This window comes from Pleurodeles waltl, chromosome 7 (assembly GCF_031143425.1).
Source record: "Pleurodeles waltl isolate 20211129_DDA chromosome 7, aPleWal1.hap1.20221129, whole genome shotgun sequence".
In the NCBI taxonomy this organism is placed as follows: Eukaryota; Metazoa; Chordata; class Amphibia; order Caudata; family Salamandridae; genus Pleurodeles; species Pleurodeles waltl.
This window is the reverse complement of record NC_090446.1, coordinates 1,292,883,250-1,292,907,786: the sequence shown is the minus strand read 5'-3', so window position 1 is coordinate 1,292,907,786 and position 24,537 is coordinate 1,292,883,250. Positions and strand designations below refer to the sequence as shown.

Sequence of the window (24,537 nt, the reverse complement as noted above, 5' to 3'; positions counted from 1 at the left end):
GTGGCGGGGTCCTTGGTGAGTGAGAGGATCAGCTGGGTGTCGTCGGCGTAAGAGACGATGTTGAGGTTGTGTGATCGGAGGATGTTGACGAGCAGTGCCATGTACATGTTGAAGAGGTTCGGGCTGAGGGAGGATCCTTGGGAACGCCGTAGATGGTTTTGGTGGCTTCAGATCAGAAGGGAGGGAGGCGGACTCTCTGGGTTCTGCCGGTGAGGAAGGATGTAATCCAGTCCAGGGCTTTGTGGCGGATCCCTGCATTGTGGAGGTGTGTGTGTAGGGTGTGGTGGTAGACGGTGTCGAAGGCAGCCGAGAAGTCTAGGAGGATGAGGGCTGCAGTTTTGCCTCTGTCTAGCATGGTCCTGATGTCGTCAGTGGCGGCGATGAGTGCAGTCTCTGTGATGTGGTTACTGCGGAAACTGGATTGAGACGTGTCCAGAGTGTTGTTGTCTTCAAGGAAGCGGGTCAGTTGACCGTTGACGATCTTCTCGATGACCTTTGCTGGGAAAGGGAGCAGGGAGATGGGCCGGTAGTTCTTAAGATCTCTTGGATCTGCTTTGGGTTTCTTTAGCAGGGCCTTGACTTCGGCATGCTTCTAGCTTTCCGGAAAGGTGGCAGTCTCGAAGGAGCTGCTGACGATCATTCGGAGTTGGGGGGCAATGATGGAGCTTGCTTTGTTGAAGACGTGGTGAGGGAAGGGGATGGATGGTGAGCTGCAGTCAATGGTGCTCATGGTTTTGATGGTTTCATCGTTGTTGATGTGGGTCCAGGTTGGTGTGGCTGGGGTCCAGTGAGTCGGGGTTTGTGGTGAAAGCGGCTGTCGTGGGGGTCAAGGTGTTGAAGCTGTTGTGGATGCCTGTGATCTTGCAGTGAAAGAAGGTGGAGAGGGAGTTGCAGAGGTCTTGTGAAGGTGCGGTGTCGTTGGAGCAGGACCTGGGGGTGGTGAGTTCCTTAACGATGTTGAAGAGCTCTTTGCTGTCGTGTGCGTTGTTGTCGGTGCTTTCCTTGTTGGAGGATCTCTTGGTGGTCCGGATGAGCTGGTGGTGCCTGCGGATGGCATTCTTGAGGGCAGTGTGGTTGGTCTCTGTTTGTTCTTGGCACCACTTCTTTGACACTCCCGTTTGGAGGTCTGAAGGTCGGCGGTGAACCAGGTAGCCTTGGTGCTGGTGCGGTTGTTGGAGGGTTTCTTGATCGGAGCGAGGGTGTTGGCGCAGTCGTCTATCTATTGTCTTGGGTTGTGGGCAGCTGTGTTGGGCTCGTGGTGTTGGGTGGCGGGGCTTTGGCGAGGGCGGAGATCAGTTGGTCTTCAGTGACCTTGTTCCAGCTGCGACGGGGAATATGTTGTGGGTGGTGGTGCGTGGTGGGCTTCTTGAAGGTGAAGTGGACTCAGCGGTGGTCATTCCAGTGTAGTTCGGTGGTGTGGCTGAAGGTGGCGTGGCTTCTGGCGGAGAAGACGGGGTCAAGCGTGTGGCCGGCGGAGTAGGTGGGTGTCGTGACAAGTTGTTTGAGACCAAGGTTGGCGAGGTTGTCGAGCAGGGCAGTGGAGTTGCTGTCATTGGCGTTCTCGAGGTGAAAGTTCAGGTCGCTGAGGATGATGTAGTCTGTAGAAGCAAGGGCGTGAGCGCTGATTACGTTGGCAATGGAGTCGCTGAACTGCGGCCAGGGTCCGGGGGGATCTGTAGACGAGTGTTCATCTGAGGGTGGTGTTGGCGTTGATGTGAATTTGGAAGTGTAAGTGTTCGGCAGCGTCAAGGGTGTCTTCGGTGCTGGTCGAGATTCTGATGGTGTTCTTGTGGACTATGGCGATCCCTCCTCCCGGTCTGTTGGTGCGGTCTCTGCGGGTGATCTTATAACTGTCCGGGATGGCTATGGCGATGTCGGGTTCCGAGGAGGGTTTCTTCCAGGAAGGCAACGTCCTGGAAGGATGAGATGTTCCCAGAGTTCGATGGCGTGCTTGCGGACAGAGCAGGTGTTGAGGAGGATGCATCTGAGGTGGTTGTGTCGGTTTTGGCAGGAGGGGCGGCGGCTCAAGGATGGTGAAGCTGCAGTTCCGACATGAGAAGGGTCCGTGGGTGAGCTTCGGGGTGGCATGAAAGCAGGTGGCTATTCAGCCAGAGTTGAGGGCGTGGATAGCGTTAGCACTGTAGCAGCGTCGGGCGGCATGGGGATTGCGGGGGACAAGGGGTCCGGCGCTGGGTGCTTTCCAGGCTCGGACGGGTGCAGACGGGCTTTCCTCTGGCGTGCCAGCGGTGCAGCTGCCATTAAGAAGGGGAGGTGGGAGGGAGGAGCAGCTGGGAGACGGGAGCGGTGGGCGAATGGGGGCGCGAGGGGTGCGGGCCACAGAAGACGCAGTGGCAGGACTAGGGAAGGGGGAGAGGGAAACAGAGCGCAAGGGCTGAGGAAGGGAGAAAACAGCTAAAAAAGGTGAAAACGTTAAGGAAGGCTTTAAGACAAAGGAGAAAAAGGCAGAAAAAAGGAGACAAAGAGCAGTGAAAAATACAAAAATAAACAGTCACAAGACAGACACACAATACTTACGGCACCACTAGACACCAGGGATGAGGCGGGGCGGGAGCCTGCGGGCGCTGGAGGGCCTCAAACTTGCAGCAGCAGCGAGAGCGGGGTAAAGGGCATGGGCGCGGTCAGGTGGAGCTGCGCAGCGTGGGGAGCCTCTCCTGACCAAAACAAAGTCAAGGGTCGCTCACTTCACCGCACAGCAGCCGCCATTAAGAAGGGGAGGTGGGAGGGAGAAGCAGCTGGGAGGTGAGAGCGAAGGGCAAATGGGGGCACGAGGGGTGCGAGGCCGCAGGGGACGCAGCGGCATGGCTAGGGAAGGGGGAGAGGGAAACAGAGCGCGAGGGCTGAGGAAGGGAGAAAACAGCTAAAAATGTTAAAAACAATTTTAAAAAGTCTTTAAGAAAAAGGAGAAAAAGGCAGAAAAAAGGAGACAAAGAGCAGTGAAAAATACAAAAATAAACAGACAGTCACAAGACTGACACACACTACTTATGGCACCACTAGACACCAGGGATGAGGGCCTGTGGGTGGTGGAGGGCCTCGAACTCGCAAAAGCAGCGAGGGAGGGGTAAAGGGCACAGGCGCAGTCAAGTGGATCTGCACGGCGAGGGGAGCCTCTCCTAACCAAAACAAGGTCAAGGTTCGCTCACATCACCGCGCAGCGGCCGCCATTTACAGCTATATTAGGATGTGGGACTGGTACTAATGAAGTGAAATCTTTGCATAGGCAATGCTAACATGTAAAAGGTATGCCACATTAAGCTACATAATGTTTGCTTTCTTGCCATGTCATTTAGTCAACATTGCAGCATAATCTAGGCTTGCCATGCTACATAATTCCAGTGGCCCTATCTGTACTGCAGAGAGATGGTCATATTGTTCACTTTATCAAATCTCCCACTTTGCAGTCGAGGAAAGAAAAGTAAGCAACATGTCCATGTTAACAGAATAAGCAGCTATTTGTCAGAAGATGCATTTAACCTGTCTTAGAACATGCAGCAAAAGTAACACGATAAAACTAAATGTAAAGGCATTTTTATTGGTCATTCACTTTCTGAACTCCCTCACCTCTATATTGTGCCAGCTGCTGCAGTCATTTGAGGAGGTCAAAGATTATAATAGGCTGACTGGACATCATCTGTCACCCCTTCTTCCCACACACCCACCCTCCTGTGGCTACAGGCCCTGTCCTAGAAATCCAAAGTGTTGTGAAATTTTAAACAAGTTTTGGGATGCAATGGATTTGGTTTGAGTTTGGAGGACAGGTTACTTGGTTACAAATTTGACAGATAACCTGTCTGCCCATCTTACAACTGTTTTAATAAAGCAGATAGGAGTAACCCGTCTTCCAAAGACTAAAACAGGCCCAGAGCTCTAAGAGTTTACAGCCGTGTAATTTCAATAGCACAATGGTTTAAAAATGACTCATTTTTAAAATGTATGAAAAATGTAATTATTTATATTCTCATTTAAAAAATGCTGTACCAATGTAGTATTTTTTCTTAAACTTTTTTAACTCACATAGCAAAACAATAAACCACCCACTGCCACCCAAATATACCTATCTCACCAAATCTTTTTAAGGACTTTCCACCCCCAAACTAATGTATCTACCCTACCCATTATACAAATAGCACTTTATATCTGAATCTACCCCTTACAGATATATCCTGCGCTGCCACTCTACAAATAACACGTTATAGCTACATCTTCCTCTTCCAAATGTATCATATCCTTACAGACTCTATAAGTAACACCTTATATCGGCGTGAACCCCTAACTTACCTATCCTACCCACATCCACTCTACAAGTGACATCTTATTTCTAAACACTCATTAGGGACTTTCAACATCCTAACTAATGTATCCTGTTCACATCCTTCAGTATTTCAATATGAAGCACACAATAGCACAATGAACGTTTATGTTTTCAGTATTCTGGGATGCATTTGTTGACTCTGCATTATGTCGTAATCTCATCAAGTTAAGATAGGTGAGACCTGTAGGGAGTATGGGATGGAGCGGTAGTAAGTAGCTGGTGGTATTGCTAACTTGCTGCTGTCCTAAAATCACAGCAGTAGTCGTTCTACCACTTCCTTTAAAGGCAGATTATTGGCATCCATTGTAGATATTGTAACATGACTCAAATAACACATCTGGGGATTGCAGGACTGAAGTGCTTAATAGTCTTTCAGTTAGCATGCCCTTCTGCCAAACCAATGCATGATGTTTTTGTTCTGATCGCTGCATGCAATGTTGGTGTATTCTCTTGTTAATTGTAGACCTATGCTCTTATATCTGTACTAAGCCTCCTTTGAGATAGTACCTAGGCATTCAGAAATATCAGAAACAGTAGCGGTGGGACTGTGTACCATTCATCATGTAATCCTGACATGCCAATACGTTTTGCAGAGTTCACCCAATACCACTCAACGTCTGTGGAAGTGTATGCTCTGTTTTCCTTTTTTGTGTGTGTGAAAGAAGCCCTCCCTTTTTATCAGTGCTGCAAGCCTCAACATCAACACCTGAATTCTCTGGTGTTCTGTGCTCTGCTGATGACACTTTCTGTACCTAAAGTAAGTGCCCATCAGCCTTCCAGCACAACGCCAGGCACCATCATTGTGGTAATGGTGGTTTTGCATAATGATGGAATAACAATGGCAGTAGAATGCATTATAGGGCTACTCCTGGGTGGTTTCTCTTTTAGGGCTGTGGGCCTGTGCCCCTCTGAAATTCCTAAGCATTCATATAAAAAATATTAAATAGATTGATTTGTTTAGAGATACGATCACCTCTCTAAAAAAATCAATGCATTTAAGTCTGGTCTGTCTGTCCCATGCTGCCTGCCCTGCCCCCCTTTGAAGCACAAGACAGAAGCCAGGCACTAAATCAACTTCTACACTGTGAAGCACGACTCAGGGCAGACTGCGCTAAAGCCCTTCATTTCCATTGTGGTCTATGGCAGTATTCACTAAAGGCCAGTGACGCTTTTAGCGTCATGATTTTGGGCATTGGAATCTTCATCCCTACTTGGGGGTAGCCATCTGTGATTAACTGGCATAAATCCCACCCTTTCCCCATTCATCACAGCAGTAGGAGTAGATGCAAGCATGTGTGATTTAGTGCCTCGTTGGTAATGGTAAGTGTTATAATGCTAATTGTGTGTTATTTTTAATTGCACTGAAACCCCTTGTCACACTAACTCCCCCATGTGACACCCCAGATCCTGGCTGCAGATCCCTGGCTCCTTTAGAAGTGGAGCTGCTGTATTTGTTTCTTGTAAAACTGTTCCAAAAGATTAGCAGTTTCTTGCTCCCTTGCGAAATGGATCCAAATATCCGAGTCAAGGAAATACGTGCTTCAAGAAAAGGCAATTATCTGCTGTATGGCATTAAAAATGGCCCAATCTTCATACCCTTAACATAAATGCCACAAACGTGGATTGATATGCAAACAATTAATATTAAAATGTATGTAATGCATGCCAGCCATTTAGTTCCTCTTGTTTCACGTTTTACTTAATGTTGCATTCCCCAAGACAGTTTGCTGTTTCATCATGCTGTTTTTCTGTGCATTGTATTACTCTTGCATAGTGCATACTTGGACTTGTGCCAGGTGTTTATGAGAGGCTTTGATTGAGACTACTGGTGCTGAGGCTGAAAGCAAAGTAAAATGCCTGACAGTGGGTTGGTCTCTCTGCAGAGCACACAGAACAATGGCCATGTATTCTAGTTGCAAATTAACTTCAGTGTAAATGTGTGTGAAGGTGTGTGTAGAGGTCAAAATATTTAGAAGGCAAAAGTAAAATGAAATAAAGTGCCTAAGTGTGAATGAGTGCAGTGTCTGTTTGGGGTGGAAAAATAGGGGAGATGCGAGGAAGTGCATTCAGGGGAGAGGGAAAAGAGGGTGCTGAAGAGGAAAGAGAGAGGGTTGAATGAGATGCACAAAGCACACAACTGAAGGCCATAATCCCTCCTTAGGCCTCAATACTATTTAATTCACAATCTCACTATTTCAGAATTGAAACATTTCAAATGTTAATTATTTATAACTAATCAGTGTTGTTACTCATTTATCTTAAGCAGCTAACATCCCTTGACAAAGGCAATAGTACTGACATGTTTTAGGTGTATACAGTTGTGTTATAGTTCTGGATACAATAACATCTCAGAGAGAAACCAAAATGCAGGCCGGGTGGCACACTGTGGGAATCACAGAAATGTATTTTACATGTTCCCTTTTAGAGAGCCCCCACTTTTTTCATTCCACTTAAAGATCTGTCTGCATATTTCCGTATGATTGATTGTAGCCCCTATTGTAGGTGCTTCCTGATGCCTGATTAGAGCATTTTTGTCCAAAATTGATGCTGCATGCAGTGCACTACACTGGGCAAGCACACACTTTAAAGGGCCTGAAGTTGTTGTGCTGTACAGTTTGCACATTACAGTAACTATTGAATGTATTCATGCAGTAAGATATGGGGCAGTTTTTAATGTGTCTAGTATTTCAAGACTATCTGCTGCTTTATAAACCTTGCTTTCTCACTAAATTAATTTGCTTTCAAACAAACCGTTTGTCAATCTTTAAAAAAACAAATCTTGGGAGGACTCCCTTGCACCCCAGACTTATCCATTAAGCTTGCTCGCTTCATGCACTACATAAAAGTCATACCCAACTTTTACTCCCACCCCAAGCATCGAAGAAAAGGATGGTTATAGTTTCATTGAAAAGTAGAGCATTTCAGCTTGAAGGTGATAGCCAAGCAGGAATTACACCACAGCTACAGACATGGTGCCTTCTTTGTGCATGTTGTAACCAAACTTTTTGTTCCTTGGGTTTGGGGTGGCGGAGCATCCGCCCCAATCTGCTTGGGCCAAGGTGGCTGAAATTACCAAGATAACACAGAAATCCAAACAATATGCATTGGATTGGGCATAGACCTGTAATTGGATCAGACCCCCATCTTCTTGCTGTTTCAGACACATTGGAGTGCAAATTGGGTTGTTTACTCCCAATCAGGCCACCCAAGGGGAAGGGGAGCTTAAATACCGACAAGATTTCAGGGCCCTACAAAATACAGGGCACAGAAATAGAATGTGGGCTTTGCTGGCCTTGATCTGGCTGATCCCCATATTCAAAGCAAATATGCCATTTTGTGGACACTTTCTCCCAAACTGCCACCCATCTCCCTCCCAAGCAAGCTCTTTCAGCTCCCCATCTGCCAACTCAGGGAACTTGAAAGGCTTACTCTCTAGCAGGAAAATATCTAAAAGGCAAAATAATGGGTGAGCTTTCCCCCATGCATCCAGTTACACCCATATCCCCTAGGCACACAATCCGTTTTAGTCTCCATGAAAAGGCTCACAAACTACAGGATAAGAGTTAAAACCCAATCAGCACTCCAGAGAAGCAAGGTTCATTAGGCACCAGATTAAAAAAGTGAATCAGGTAGGGGGCAGCCACCTATCCATCCGCACTGTACCCCTTTCTACTTCTGTGGCCTGCTACTGAATCTGGCGAAGGCACATTAAGCTGTTTTGGTCCTCACCAATTTGATTCCTCTTTGTGTGCTGCAGGCAGGGCTATTTGAAATGTAATCAGGGTAGGGCACAACTCTTCTCCTCTCACACCTAGGCTTCCTTTGTCTCACTGTCTGGGCGGAATGCACAAACCACAATAGCAGAGCTGTTAGACCTGGCATCCATGGAGTGGTCTCCCCTGTCTTTTTTTGCCTCTGCTCCCCATGTTTTCACTGTGTGCTGGACTCTGCGTTTACTGTTTTTGGTACTCTGGGCACTTTACTACTGCTGACCAATGCTAAAGTGCAAGTGCGCCCTGTGTAAATTGTATGTGTAATTGGCTTTTCCATGATTGCCATATTTGATTTACTAGTAAGACCTTAGTAAAGTGCACTAGAGGTGCCCAGGGCCTGTAAATCAAATGATACTAGTGGACCTGCAGAACTATTGGTGCCACCCACATGAGTAGCCCTGTAAACATGGCTCAGACCTGCCACTGTGTGTGCAGTTTTAACCTGCCAATTCGACCTGTTTGCTGGGTTGGCCTGCAGTTGCTGCTTCTGCCTGAAAGAGGACAGAGACTGGACTTTGTGGTATTTCCTGCTTGCGAAGACTCTCCAAGGGCTTGGACTGAGCTTGCCTTCTGTTTTGAAGTCTCTGGGCCATCAAAGACTTCCTCTGCCAGCACCTGGACTCTCTGCTTAGACTCCTGCCCTGTCAAGTGGTGTCCTAACTAGTCCCTGGGCCCTTCAAAGGTGAAGTTGGTAGAACAAGGACTGAAATCCACGCACAGGAAGCCGTGAGAGGAAACCTTTGACGCAGCACTTCCAACGCAGCTGTCAAAATGACGCGCCACCCCCTTCATGGCTGAAATTGATGTCCCACCTGCATCGCCGCTGTAAAATTGATGCATCACCTGCATCACGGCTGTAGAAATGACGCAAACACCCGCTTGTGGCTGCTGAAAACAGCGCAAACCCCATGCAGCATGGTTTCCCATCACCGTGTGATTTCCCACACACCATCACTGGGTATCAAAATCAATGTGAGCTTGCAAGGATCTGAGGTGCTCCAGCCGGAAAATGATGCATCGCTCTCTTGCGGGAGAGAAAAACGGCTCATCGCTTACCCGAACAGAGAAGAAACGATGAACAGCGAGTAAGGAATCAATGCATCGCTGACTTTTCCAATGCATGGTCGCCCATGCGGCTTTATTTTTTACACAAACCAGGTACTATGTTTAACAAAACCATTTCCATTGTTTTCTATGGAGTAAGACTCTATTATTTTGGTCTTATTTTATTTAGATAAATATTGCCTATTTTCTAAACTAGTGTGGTATCCATTTTGTTGTGTTTTCACTGTATTACTGTGTGTGTTGATACAAATACTTTACACATTGCCTTTGAGATAAGCCTGACTGCTTGCACCAAGCCACCAAGAGGGTGAGCAGGGGTTATCTAAGTGTGTATCTCCACTGCCCTAACTAGAGTGAGGGTCCCTGCTTAGACAGAGTGCAAACTGACTGCCAACTAGAGACCCCATTTCTAACAAGAGCCATCCACAGTTTACCCAGTACACATACAGACATGCACAATTGGATTAGAGAGAAAATGCCACTTTGTAAAAGTGGCATTTTCAGAATAGTAACTTAATATCTGAAATTACCATCAAAGAGGATTTGAAATTACACTTCATTAGAGCGTGAACAGCATATCTCTATCTGGTACGGAACTAAAGTTAGCACTTATTAAGTGTAATGTGGCAACATAGTGTTAGTGGGAGAGTTAGGTCTTGCAAGAGTCAAAAATGACTGTAGGAGTGGATCACTGACAGGATATGTAGAATATTAACACACCTTCCCTGCTTTTAAATGCCATGCCCTATGACCCTTCAGGGCCTAACTTTGGGGTGACTTATAAGTATTAAAAAGCAAGGTTTAGGTGTGGTAAAAGGTTTATTTTGTTAGGTCAAAATGGGAGCTTAAAACTGCACTACAGGCTACAGTGGCAGGCCTGCAGCATATTTTACAAAGCTACTTTATGGGTGGCACAATAGGTGCTGCAGCCCACTTGTGGCATTTAAATTATAGGCACATGTAGTACCATATACTAAGAACCTACAAGTAAAGTAAGTATACAAATCAGGTGTGGGGTAATTTTCCATGTTTTGGGGAGGCACCACAATCACTTTCCCAATAATTAGGAAGGAAAACGTACACAGAGCCCTATGCCAAGAAAAGTGAATTCAGCAGAGGAAGGCAGAACAGGGCACAAATCTGGTGTGCCCCTGCAGAAAGGGCCAGGTTTACCACCCGTCACAAAGAGTACCTGTGCGCCCTCACATAAGGGAGAAGACTGTGGACGTTATTTCACACCCCATTTCACCACTGCTCAAGAGCACCTCTTTTAAAGTAAAGTTACTTTTTAATGGACCACAAAAACATAGAAACATAGAAATGGAAAGCGGAGCCGGCTTGCTGGCTCAAGATGTGCCTGCCCACTGGCTGCAGTTTTTTCCTCCTCATACTTAAGATCAATGGAATACTCTCCCATCCTGGCCACTAGAAGCTAAGACCAACCCCTTACGTGTAATGGATAAAAGGACAGGTTAAAAATGCAGGGTGTCCCCTGCATTCCAATAGAGTTGTGGAAACTAAACCTAAAACAACTGACGTACTCCCAAATCCCAAAAGTGAAAAACTAACTGTAGAGGGCTATTTAAGGATGTAGCGTTTGTTTTTAGGAATTCACTGGGTAACAAGTTCCCAAACAAACAAAGAATTAAGCATACAGTACATTGCAGACCAACCTATGTCATATGATTCACATATTTGTGCCATTTATATAAAACCCACCCACCAGAAAATAATCCTATATGTCTTTATACATTGATACACTTAAAAAGAATAGTGTAATGTCCTTGAGATAGCCTTTCAAAAACGCTCCTTCTAATAATACAGCTTATTTGACATAGGAAGCCAATAGTTCCATGGGACAGAATAACTTATCCCAAACTTAATCCAACCACAGTGGAAGTCTTTTATTATTACTGTGTGTTCCTATGGTGAGTATGCCCCCTAAATATATCAGTGCACATCAGCTTGAAAATCACTAAAAAGCCTCCTTGTGACAAAACATTGAAGACCTGTGAATAAAAACATGTAGATGTACTTTGTAATATTACAAAACATAGCAGAGACACATCTATTACGTGTAACATGCGTACACTTATGGTTATCATACTCCTCTGAGGGACTGTTCTAATTTTCCAGTGAAGTGTCCCCGCTATGGAGACAGGAGGGAAACAAATAACTCAGTGATAAATCCTAAATTTGCAGGACAAAAATGTAAATGATGGCCTTTATTCTTGTATTGTTATACATATATTCCTGTGGGTGCTTAATTTGTAAAACTATATGAGCCGGGACCCAAACATTTGTTCAGAAGCCTGCGGCTGGGGGGATTTGGCCTTTTAGTCACACATTCATCAAAGACCTATTTTCTTACCTAGACTCTTCTCCTTTCCCCCTGCATCTTATCATCCTATCACCCCTATTGGACCTGCGATAGCAAGAAAAAAACCAAACCAATTAAATAACTAAGGAAATACCTCAGGAACTGTGGTAAAAATAAGTGTGGCATGCAATTACAAATCTGTGATGGTGAGTTATGTGACATGAATTTGAGTGCATGATCCTGACCAAAGAAGAATAACATACATCAAGGATACATCAAGCTCCATATTTTAGTTGGCATACCACATCAAAGGTTGGGGACCAGCTGAGACATGCAGTCAAGAATTCTGTTGAATGACCTAATACGTATGGTATATTGACTCTGCCTCACCATCCCCCTGTACCTCTGTCAATCAATCCTCTGTCTCCACTCTCTAACTCATCCCAAACCCATTCTAAAACTGTAATCTAAAAAAAAAACCTTCCTAGACTCTTCCATCCTCTACCCCTCCTGGCTCACCCCAAACCTCAGTTTACTATTATGATCTCCCAAACAACCCTCATGCATCTCTCCTTTGACTCATCCCAAACCTCATTTTACTACTATGATCTCCTTTTTTACAGACTCTGCCCTCCTCCACCTCTCCTTTACTCATCTCAAACCTCATCTTACTACTATGATCTCCCAATTAACACTTCTGGATTCTTCCCTCTTCTATCCCTCCCCTATTCTATTCAATCCAACTAACAGACTCACATGTCCTCCACTCAAATTAACTCATACCTCCCTATACTAATATTATTCTCCTATTTCCATATACTAATCCACCACTAATCCTTTTGGCTTCTGGAGTAGTGTGCCACTCACCGAAAAGCATTTCAACATCTCATCAGGAGTAGTAAGCGCTATATAAATACAATTACAAAGTGCATAAAATTACACACACAAATATCGCAAGTAGGTTAGGTAGCAAAAGGATCTTCTTGCATGTTGGTCCTGAAGAAAGACAACCAACCATTGTTTGGCATTTTCTAGGCTGAAACATGTAGACCTGAGATATTGGAGTAAATACACCTTAGTTATTTAATCTGCTAGGGGTCCAATCAAACTCTTTTATAAACTCAAATGTGTTACACCAAGGCAATTTGCAACATATGATCTCCCCAATAAAAACATCATTAAGAGCTCCCTTTAATCTTTTCAAGGTCAAGCCCACCCAGATACCCAAGTGTCCCTTCTTGAAGCATGCCACTAAGAGAACCAACAGTGGGTGACAGTTCTTTAAAAAATGTTTTGTGGGAAACATGAGTTCACTTATCTGTAAATAATTGTAAGCAGAGCAAATCCACTTTAAATACTTATGTCTTCCCTTTTTTAATGTGGCATTTGATGGTTAATAGGAAAGTCAGATGTCTATTCAAGTGATTAACTGTTAACTAATGAGCTTATGTTTGTTTTTTCAATTGAAGTTCCAACAACTTATCTGGAAGCACCCAACAGAGTAGTGGACTCTCAGGATAAAGAAGAGTCTAAAGAAATGAGGCAGTATCCAATCAAATTGTTAACCCACGGTAAGTAAAACAAGAGGACCAGAGATCCCTTAAGTAGTGTTTTCTAGACTTTCTGGACTTAAAGTAATTTGACAGGATTTTGATCCCTCTGATGTCCCCATTTTAGCAACATATACCCACCTGCGACATAATTTCATGCATTTCAATTCTGTGGTGTTCCAGGTAATAACGTGAAGGAGATGAACAACTCCACCATTTTGTATGATTCTAGAAAGTCTAGAGATTCCTACCAAACCCTATGTCTAGATCTGAGAACATAGTGGATCAGCCCCAATCCCTGAATAGAATATCAGCGATCTTATTATTGTCTGGATGGCAATCTTCTCCTCAGAGCCAGGATCAGCTGTCTGTAGTGGAGTATGCATTCCAGGACGGTCATGACAAGATTGCCTTCTGCCCTCCTTAGACCTATGTGTTGTTTATATAATAACCCATACAGTGTTTGGAGAATAGTCCTGATGTCATGATTTGTCTCGATGATAGAAACTGGCTCCTCACTTGGCAATATGTTAGCATATCATGCACCATTCATGGCAGTCTTGGACCAGGGTACAAATTACATGTTGTACAATAGCTATTAAAAGTTGCAGCATAAACTCTGCCTTTCTGGAAGAGGCCACACATAAAACATGTAAAACAATTGCTAAAGGCAGACTTGCTCTATATGTGAATAATATGTGTATGAATAAAAAGGCACAAGCCATGGACCTAAGCTAAAATTGGAGTGTCCAATCCAGGCACTAAAGGGTCCCATCAACAATAGTGACACAAGAGCTCTAGAGGTCCCCTGGACTCACAGTGAGTGAAGCTGTTTGCACTACTCATGTATAATGAACAACAGTGATTAAAAGTGTGTAATTAACAATGGCATCCCCATTCTGTCACCTCTGTCTGCAACTACTTCAGGTATGCAACACATGTACCCAAAGCACTTTCCAGAGAGACATAAGGTTACAAATACAAGCATAGGAAACATGAGCCTCACACTCATTGCTGAAGGGTAACCTTCAAAAATGATCTTCAGTAATAATTACAATTTAAAATGTGTGTATTTGTACCAATTATCTAAAAATCTAAATATCTGAGTGATTTAGGTCAGCATTAACAGAAATCAATGAAATCAGTGCCTAACATTAGTAAAAAACACTCTTCAAGTTTTAAACTCAATAAAACTACCTAATTTGGGTAATTTGAGAAGGTGTTCTGATAAAGAATGTCTGGAGGAGGAAAAGACCTTTAGATACTGAGAGTGAAGATATCAAAACAAACAGAATAGGATGGATTAGGGATGCACAGAACATCTGCAAAACTTTTATTGACGGTGTTAGAATATTGTTCTGTCAAGACTAATGGTATCAATAGAGTTGTGATTTAAGGCAGCTGGTGAACTTTCAATCAGCCATTTCCTAAATGTACTTTCAGAAATGCACAGAGCAAAATACCATCATTTCATTTGTTCCCACATATCTTCCCTCTACTCCTCCTATGGCATTGGTGGATCAACTGGAATAGCCATAAGTGGTTGAAGAGTAACTCAATGCGAGATTCAATGTACTCATGTTTGACTTGGCTCTCAGTTCAATCTTCATCTCTTAAAATAGGCGATGGGGTGTTTGGAGTTTCCATGGGTTTGACTTAACATTGATAGGGAGCGCCCTTAACTCTCTGAGCACTTTCTTACAAATTGTTGTTCAATGGTAGGAAATCTGACACATCTTTGTGGGTAAGCATATATAGCGGCTTGGCCACTATGGAAACGTTGGGAATCCTATGATGACAGTAGCCCGCAATTCCCAGGAACATCCACACTTCTATACATTTTGGAGAGGTTACTTTTCAAAATGTCAACTATTCTATCTTGAGACACTTTTCTTGCTCCTTTCTTTATATTATGTCCTAGGATAGGAATTGTTTCTGACAGTATTGTAGTTTAGCGGGGTATACCTTATGGCCATTCTCAGTTAAATGATTTAACAGGGCTACTATATCTTTCCTGCATGCCTCTTGTATCATATGATGCCACCAATAGGTCATCAATATATTGGATGAAGACTGATTTACATAGCATCTTTACGGTGTCCAGATTCTTTTTTCAATTTCTGGATGAAGATTGAAGGGCTCTTTGTATATCCTTGAGAAATGTGGCACCATGCCAGAACTGTTTTTGGAACTGGAACACAAAGAGAAACCTTCTGTCTTCATGCAATGGAATGGAAAAGAATGCTTGGCACAGGCCTATGACTGTGAACTATTCAGTGTCACAGGGGATCTGGAACTGTAATACAGATGAACTGAGTACCACAGGGCAACATGAGACAACAATATTATTAACCTTTCCCAAGTCTTGCATGACCACCGCTTTTTGTTTGGTTCCTGTATTGTCATGACCTCGCAAGTACAAGGATTCCCTAAATACTCTTTGGAAATACCTTGTTCTAACTTGGATTCAAATACAGGAGAATTCCAGCCACTGCCTAAAGTGAGAGGTTTTTTTGGGGATTTGAGGGATCTCAGCATTCAGTTTAATCGCAATATTTGCAGGTTCAACTCCTTTAATCAGGCCAATATCTGTTGAGATGGGGCCACTCACCTGAAAAGCTGGATGTCTGCAGGGGCGATGGTATGCCCCGACCTCCTAGAACACCTCTCGGCACTTCCTGGTGGACACAGAAACCCCGGCAGGTGTCCCAAAAGGAAAGGGGGAGTGGAAGAGAAAGAGACAAAACACTGCCACATCTTGCCGGTCCAACCAGACACCCTGTATCTTGGGGGGAACAGGTCGTTGGTGACAGAGTGATAGTAGAGTTAGTGCACTCAACTTCCTTGAAACTGAATCTCGCTTTCTGAAATGGGCACGGGAGCGGTAGAAGAACAACGGATGCTCCAGCACTTTTCTTGGATAATAATAACTGTTGGCACAATTACTAACACTGCATTACCAAAAACCCAAACTGAGTACCAAAACAATAAATACTGCGACACTAGGGCTGGCTTCACAGAGATTCACTGTTGCACACTACAATTGTGGTTGCACTTATCATGCACAAGAAAGACAAACAAGGGCATTAATTATATCGCGTATAACTTTCCTGCATGCATAGGGATAAACTAAAAGGAACAAAAACAATCCAAGAGATGCAAATGTCCACTCTGGGATTAAACAGTTAGGGTGGCACAGTTTGGATTGGTTTCACTGTGTGTGTGAAAAACCCTTCAAAAGCAAATTCATCAAACCTGAAACACAGGCATGAATGACACAATTTAAATCCAAGAGTTATGCTATTAGAGAAAGAAAAGTCACATAAATGCTCTTTTAAAATTGCACTGTCACTTTTTGCAGCACTTGGGCCCAAGCAGATTTTCTGAAGCACATTTAGGCAAGTAACTACAATAATAATGTAGAATGTTCAGAACTGCAATTGTCTCTTTAAGATAAGCACTCTGTCAAAATACGAGGTCTGAAATACATCAGCTGTTCTAGGAAAGCGTGGCGCTCAAAGAACAAACTTCCTGTTCACTGTTTGTTTGCAAAGCCTACAACTTGGATGTCCTTTCCAGAGAAGGGTAGGTTTGGGCCTTCCAATGTCCTAATAGTAAAACAGGTAGCACCAGTGTTGACCAAAAGTGATACTTGTGACCATTCACCTCTCCCTCAATGTATGGGCCACTCTGGACTACCTCTAAGGCTGTGCCAAGCACACAATCTTTCTTCCCTTTCAGGCACCATCATTGTGATTGGCCAGACCCCATATCTCTGAAAGTGTCAAATTTGGAAACGTCTGGAAAGTTTCTGAACTCTGAAAGGGATTCTGTTGAGCCTGGGCTCTTCCACTCACATTATACCTCAAAGTGTACAGATTATGCTATATAAAGGGGTTCAGGGCATGTTAGGATTAGAAGGTGCTTGAAGTGCATATTTGGAACTGGATAGCATTCATATTGGATCCTTCGCCATCAAACTGCATTCAATTTGGATTCAAATGGCACTAATGCTTCCAATGGCCCAACTTAGTACAATAATGACACAATGCAGTTTTTTCCAACACAGCAATATCCTTTCCTGAATTTGGTTCAACATCCATTCCTCCTGCTCTTCTGAGTGGACCACCATTTCCACCCTGCATCCTTAAGCTACCACCTTGATATCCAGCTTTCTACAGTCCATTTTCACTACTAGAATTATAGCCAGAATTTGCCAGGTATGGACCATTCTGAAATCACTTCTGGGCTAACTTTGTCTGAGCCAGCATGATTTTCTCCTTAATTCTGTCATGTTTCCAAATCATCACTGTAATACTTTGTGTACTGCAGGATTTCATCTAAAGGCTTAGACTGCCAAACAATCACATTGTATTGGATGTGTGAACTAATCTCCAGATGCAACCCAAGAACAAAATGTGACACAAAATTACTGAGATTTGCTTGTACTATGGTGCCGAAAGACCTGCATTAGTCTTTCGTAATAGGCATGCACTGAATCTTAGGACTCTTGGGTAGTCCTTGAGATCTTCAACCAATCAATCTCTTTCAGAGAAACTTTAGTGTTCAAAAAGATTAATCACCTGATGATGCTTTTCCATGACTGTAGCACATGAAGCATTAGTTTAGTTGTCTCTCTCGGGCTCTGCAGTTGACCACTGAACAGCTATTTTACACTTATTCTACAAATCATTGTGAGCAACAATATCAAAGAACCTATTCAGATCTTCCCAAACCACCTTCGAACTGTTCCTACATTTTTCAACTTGCATACACCACTGTTCAGGGCTCTTAATCAAATTTAAAAATTGTTTTTTTTTAAATGTGAAAATATCACCACAACACCAAGTCACATGACATAGGCTCCTCCATACACCTTTCACAGTGGGTAATCTTTGAACTTGGAATCTCTCGCACTCTGTTTTCTTAGCCCCTTCTTCATCATCTTTTCTTTCCTATTTCTTTTTCAGTGCCTGTCTATGTCTACACTTCTATATGTTGTTCTACAATTGAATGTTGCTGATTAGTTCCCTGCTCTTTTAACCCAGGGATTTACATGTTCCTAAGTGCAACTTTAGTCATGTACAACCTAAAATTCTTTCTTAGAGTTGCATTTTTGGAAAGGTCAATCCCAAATTTGGTGGCTATCTCCTGTAGAGCCTTTTGTGTCACAGAATAACACCAAGCTGTTCCTTACATAGTAACAAAATATATTTTTCATTGTATCCATCTATAAACCCCAACTCGAGTTCCTTTAATGATTTCCTCTAACTCTACCTTTAACATTACCATATTTAGCCTTCCTAGTGGGGTGTCAGTCCCAGATTACTGTGACTCAGGGGCTATCAATCCCTACAACTGTCATAAAACAGGCAGGTGTACCTTCTGGGATGGCCTACTCATCTTCACAGACAAGTAACCTCACATCCATTCTAAATAGAGCCCTTAATTTCTTGAAAAGAAATATTTTTTTCTAGCAACAACTGGTATTGGTTCAATGAATGTTACTGAAATAACCAGCAGTTCTAAGAAAATCATAAAGCTACGCGCAAGAACACTAACTCTCAGTCTCAGTGCAACACAACAAAATGGTCCATCGCATCGCAGCACTCTCTGATGTAACAACCAATCCCAGTGCAGAACATAAACTGACTGACCAATACCCAAGTGACACCCTATGTCGTACCTCGCAGGACCTCATATTATCTCTCACTCAATAGATATCAGCTTTGCAATAGAAAATTATTGGAAACCAAACAAAACTCTTGTCTGTTCCATTAAAAGTAAATTCAAAGTACACAGTCACTCTCGGAGAATCATGGAATAACACCAGGAGAGTGTTATGGTACACAAAACCAGCAGAAAATCACCCTGCCTAGTGTGGTCTGTTCCTCTTAGCAAACGTTCTAACCAAACACCAGTATCAATTAATCCATCCTCACCATACAAGTTAAAAAGTCCCAATCTTTTTTGTGCAGCTGATAGCGCTTCTTCGTCTGACACCACAAACCTTTAATATTCTCAGTGTTTTTCATAGCATGTTAGACTTTGATGAGTCCAACAAGCTTGTATCTCTTCATAAAAACAAGCGATATACATAAGGCAGCATCACAAATCGCACAACAACATGGAGCCTTCTGTACTCAAAATGGACATCACACCACACAGCACACAGTAGGAAATTAGGTTACTGGTTGAAGGGAGTGAAACCCTACCAACCAGCAACCACAGTCTGTCTCAGGGTGAAACACAAGCAAAGCCCAAATTAACATGCGCTTAACCCACTGGTAGCTTTACATAAAAGCAGTCATACTTAACTGAGAGGCAATGTGAAAAGTATTTGTGCAGTACTTTAAAACAGTAATAAAGTGAAAATACAATGCAAGAAAAATAGAAAATTATAGAAAAAACAGAGTAAAATGTAATACATTATTTGAGACCAAAACACAAAAAATTCATTCAATAGAATCAGTGATATACAATTTTAAAGTTCTAAGTAAAAATAGTACTTATTTGCACACAGCGTCAACTGTGGTTAGCTGGTCGTTACAGATCGGGACAAAGTCATAAGTTCTGGTGAATCATGATGGAGCGTGGGCTGGATGCTGTGACGTACTTAGGCCTACTGAACAAAGTACATCAAATACCGGTTGGAAAGCAATACGAGATCCTTTATCGAGAATGTGTTGCGCAGTGGCGGTTCTGAGGAGCTGCGAGGATGCGATGCAGAGTCTTACATCATCAATAAGGATGTCGTCCTCTAAAGGCTTGTGACGCAAAGTCCTGCTTCATAGATATGACACACATCAGCGGTTTAAAAGAAGCTGCGGGGCTCTGATGTGGAGTCCCGCGTCATAGTTGAGAATGCCATTGATGAGGGACTTATGATGCAAATGCCTGCTTCAAGAATGCATCGCACAATTGCAGTTCTGAGGAGACTGTGGGCCGTGTTGCAAGGTCCGACATTGCGGTGCGTTGCACTACAGCAGTTCCAAAGCGGATCTGTGAGGAAGTGTGTCATGCAGGGTCAGTTCTGCCCACAGAACCACAACTGGCTTGGTAGAGCACCTTAAGGCACCAGTCAAAGGGTCCAGGAGTGGAATGACACCACTTGGGGGTCAAGACTCAGCCATGTGACCCAGGATACAGACTGCAGGCACGAACTGGTAAGGACAAGAAAATGCCAACTTTATAAAAGTGGCATTTTCAGAATTTTGACTACTGACCTTATCCTTAAAGAGGGTTTTAGATTATAATTATTTGAACCCTAAACTCGCTATTCCTACTTGTTCCCAATTTAAAATTACTTGTTAAATATAATAAAGTAACCTAACGTTATCCTGTGGGACAGGTAGGCCTTGCAGTAGTGAAAAATACAAATTTAAGAGTTTTTCTCTTTTAGAATATGTAAAACTTAAAAGTACATGTCCAACTTTTTTAACATGCTGCACCCTGCCTTCTTTTCTGTTTAGGACCTACCCTAAGGATGACTTATATATTTTAAAAAGGAAGGTTTAGGCCTGGCAAAAGATTTAGTTTTCCATGTTGAAATGGCAGTTTACATCGGGAGATCTGAAACATGTTTTAAGGTCTACGTAAGTGGCTGCCACAATCAGTGCTACAAGTTCACAAGTAAAATTTAGCTTACAGGCCCTGGTATAGGCAGGGCCACTTTCATAGGGACGTAAATTAAAAGTGCCAATTGGGTCTAAGCCATTCTTACCATGTTTTAGAGAGGGAGCACACACATTTTAGTATTGATTAGTTGTTGCAAAATGCCTTAGTGTGGCTAAGGCCAACAAAAACAAGATCACCAAAAAATAGGGGAGTAAGGCAAAATGCTTGGGGGAAGACCACCTGCTGTCTCCAAACAGGAGTGTTTTTCCTTTTTGGCTGCAGTGGTTCTGGCAGTCATTGTGAACCCACTGAGTGCTCTGATGGTTCCTGTTAGGAGCTTGTTTGTGTGAAAGATTACGCATGAAGGCCAACCTCTTGAAGGAGGCACCCTTCATGAAGAGTTTGACAGTTTTTATGTGGCAATTGGGAAACAAATATTCATAACTGTCAGAACCACGACAGCCAAAGAGAAAAAGAATGGATTCCTGCTGAAACGAGTCAGGCCATAACGATATGGAGAAGTGCCAGTCACTTAGATTAATGCTCTCAGGTATTCCGTTTGAAATGAGGACTTTGTGAAAGGCAGTATGCGGTTGGACGTGGGGTAAAGACATTCCATTTGTTTGATAAAGTAAAAGCACTCCTGTTTGGAGACAGCGTACAGTTGTGCAAATAAAAGGTGCTATTAGTCTACAAAGGTTATGAGCAGCCTGTGCCCAGGATTGAACTAAAGTTTACTTAAAAACATGGGGCTTGTTCAATGTTGTTAACACACGTAATGATGGCGGTGTACAAGATGGGTGAAACTATGGACTAAGTGGAGTCAGTTCTCCCTAGTCATGATTTATCTTTTGGAAAGGGAGTGCAGGAATGACTATTTAAAGACTCATTTGCTAATGTATGTCTTATATATTTTACCAACCACAGAGGGCAACACAAAGAAAACCCAAAGGGGTCTATGTATGTTTTTTTTATGAGCAGCATTTGATAAAGGCATAAAAGCCGAAACGCGACATGCTGGATGGAATAAAATTGGCATTGTGAACCCGCTGGGTGCTCCGATGGTTCCTGTTAGGAGCTTGTTTGTGTGAAAGAATATGCTGTGAAGCCCACTCTCACAAAGGAGGCACCCGTAATGAAGCTTTCAACAGTTTTTATGTGGCAATTCGGAAACAAATATATATATATATATATATATATGTATCTATATATATATATATATATCTATATCTATATCTATCTATCTATCTATATATATATATATATATATATATATATATATATATATATATATATATATATATATATATTGTCAAGGTACAAATATGTGGAATTATATATAGTGAATCTTAGCTTGCCTATAGAAACTTATCTTCTCAATATTTTTGTGCTCGATATTATTGACAAGATATTTTGTCCCATTATATTACTTTTTTTGATATTCTGTCTAAACACTCTCACTGATAATACAGTGCCAGATTCTTCCCTCATGTCTCTCTTCACAATATCTCACAAAAGAGTATTCAACTCCTTTGTCTCCCATTACTTAGAGGTATTGTGAACAATCATTAAACAAACTATCTTTGACAAACACGACTTTAAACATGAAGCTAACTGACAAAAATACATTTAATTAAAGTGCGGTGTCTCTGAAGCCTGATTATGAGAAGAGAGTTTTGCACAACAGGCAGGAATGCAATGTTAACTTTCCAAATCAAGTCTATGTCCACTCGTGTCAATGTTAAGATGTACATATTCTAAATATGGTTAATAGAAAACATATAAATTCCACATTTCACTAAATCTAAGTGTAAAATAATGTATGCATACAGATAAGTAATGGTTATGCCTGTTACAGGTCAACATTTCATTCAGCGTAAATACATGATGGTGAAACTGTGTCACCACCAGTTAGTCTGTGTATTGGATGGTGCTTCTTACTCTGGTGACCAAACCAATATATAGTAAAGACTCACTCAGACTGTAGTGAGGTTCTTAGTGCAGATCAGGGCTATGATCACAGCCCTCAATTTCTAGGAAATAGAGTGAGAAATACAAAATCAAGTTACTTTAAGAAATGACAAACAATGAACAATTTCATTCTTAACATGGAAATTAGTACAGGAGATGAAATGAAAAGAGATGGGTAGCATAAGCTCCAGTCCCTCAGGAAGAAACTACAGATTAATATCTGCAATGCTTCTCATTCTCTCTAAGGCGATTCTGAGGAACAGGACTTTGGCTGCCAACAGGTTCAAAGGACCATCTTCTAGTGATTCGAATATGGCACTCAGGGCAAGGGGAAGGTCACATGTAAGAATTGGTGAGTGCACCTCTGACTGAAGAGGTCAAAGGATTGTATCAGGCAAATGGCACAGCCTTCAAAACCAATGATATCAGGACTCGATCAAGGGAACAAGACATGGAGACTAGTTTTGATGATATTCTACTATATGATATTGTACATTATATTCTGTCCTCTGTCAGGAGAGGTACGTGTACACTTAGATAAAGTCTCACAACGAGGACCTAATCCAGGGGAAAAAAGGGTAAGGACTTTGAGAGTGAAAAAAGACTAAATATGGCTCCAGCACCATTTCTAGTGGACATAGAAAGGCAGTTCGTAACAAGTTATCTCGCAGTACAAAGGTGAAGTTCTTCAGAAAAGAGAAATTTCTTAAGTTGTTGATAATTAAGACATTTGGGGGGTCATTACAACCCTGGCGGTCTTTGATCGCCAGGGTTGTGTTGACGGATTTCACCACCAACAGGCTGGCGGTGAAATCCTGGAGATTACGCGCCGCGGTCACACCGCTGGGACCAGTGGTTTCCCGCCACTTTTGTCCCGGCGGGAGTAATCCTTCAGGGCAGCGCTGCTTGCAGTGCTGCCCAGGGCATTATGAGTCCCCCTCCCACCAGCCTTTTTATGGTGGTTTGCATCGCCATGAAAAGGCTGGCGGAAAGGGGAGTCGCGGGGCCCTCTGCCAGGGCCCCGTGCAGCTTTTCACTGTCTGCTATGCAGACAGAGAAAAGCGTGGCGGGTGCAACTGCACCTGTCGCACAGCCGCAACACCGCCATCCTCATTTGGAGCCGGCTCCTGTGTTGGGGCCGACATCCCCGCTCGGCCGGCGGGGATCTCGTAATGGCTGTGGTGTGAGTGCGGCTGCATTGGTGGCCGCCCGCCGGTCAAACCTTGGCGGGCGGAAGGTTGTAATGACCCCCTTGGTTTCAAATGATAGATAGGCATAACCACGCCCCTGACAGGACCCAGACAGTACCAGGAGACCCTCTCTGAGTTATGAAGCATAAGAGGTAGCAATGTGTATGGCAGGGTGGAACTATCATTCTTGATGGAATTTGCCAAGTCCCAACTCTACAAAATAGAAACACGAGGGGTGAAAGAGAAGAGGAAAACCAACAAAGATATAGGTTTGCTAACTGTATGAACTGAACAGAGTAAGAATCCTACAACACAGCAAGATGCAAGGCACACACTGTACCACTGTTGCTACTAAATGTCGCCTGCAAGTACCTAACGTCTCCGGTTGATTGAAAAGACATTCCAGATTAATTCTTTAACTCAGGTAATACTCCCAAGCCTCTTTTCTCGGCGTCCACAAGACCGTCTTCCAATTCTTCCAAGCCAGCCAAGGCTCGATCTATGCCCTCTTGTCAATAATACCTATCATTGTGACAATCCATGAGTATGTTTTTCACTTTACTTGCTGACTTAGCTAGTCTAGGGCACTCTGACTAATCGCTTTCTGTCACTTGACCCGTGGTCCATAGAATCCCAGTTGGCACTCTTTTTACACCTCTTGGTGGAATCAGAGAGAGACTAACAGCCAGCGTTTGCTCTAGAAATCAGAGCAGGTGAT

General features: G+C 43.1%; 1 protein-coding gene across 6 annotated transcripts in view; it reads left to right on the top strand.

Annotated features, from left to right (window-relative positions):
• LOC138246189 (scavenger receptor cysteine-rich domain-containing group B protein-like) overlaps positions 1-24,537 on the top strand; it is a 390,419-nt gene that overhangs the window by 94,913 nt on the left and 270,969 nt on the right. For 5 of the 6 annotated variants that reach the window (XM_069200520.1, XM_069200524.1, XM_069200522.1 and 2 more), the window contains exon 5: positions 12,961-13,062. The exons of the other annotated variant lie outside the window; for it this stretch is intronic. In XM_069200520.1, the coding sequence (XP_069056621.1) occupies positions 12,961-13,062 (102 nt within the window). The remainder of the gene's footprint in view (positions 1-12,960; positions 13,063-24,537) is intronic. 6 annotated transcript variants of the gene reach the window in all.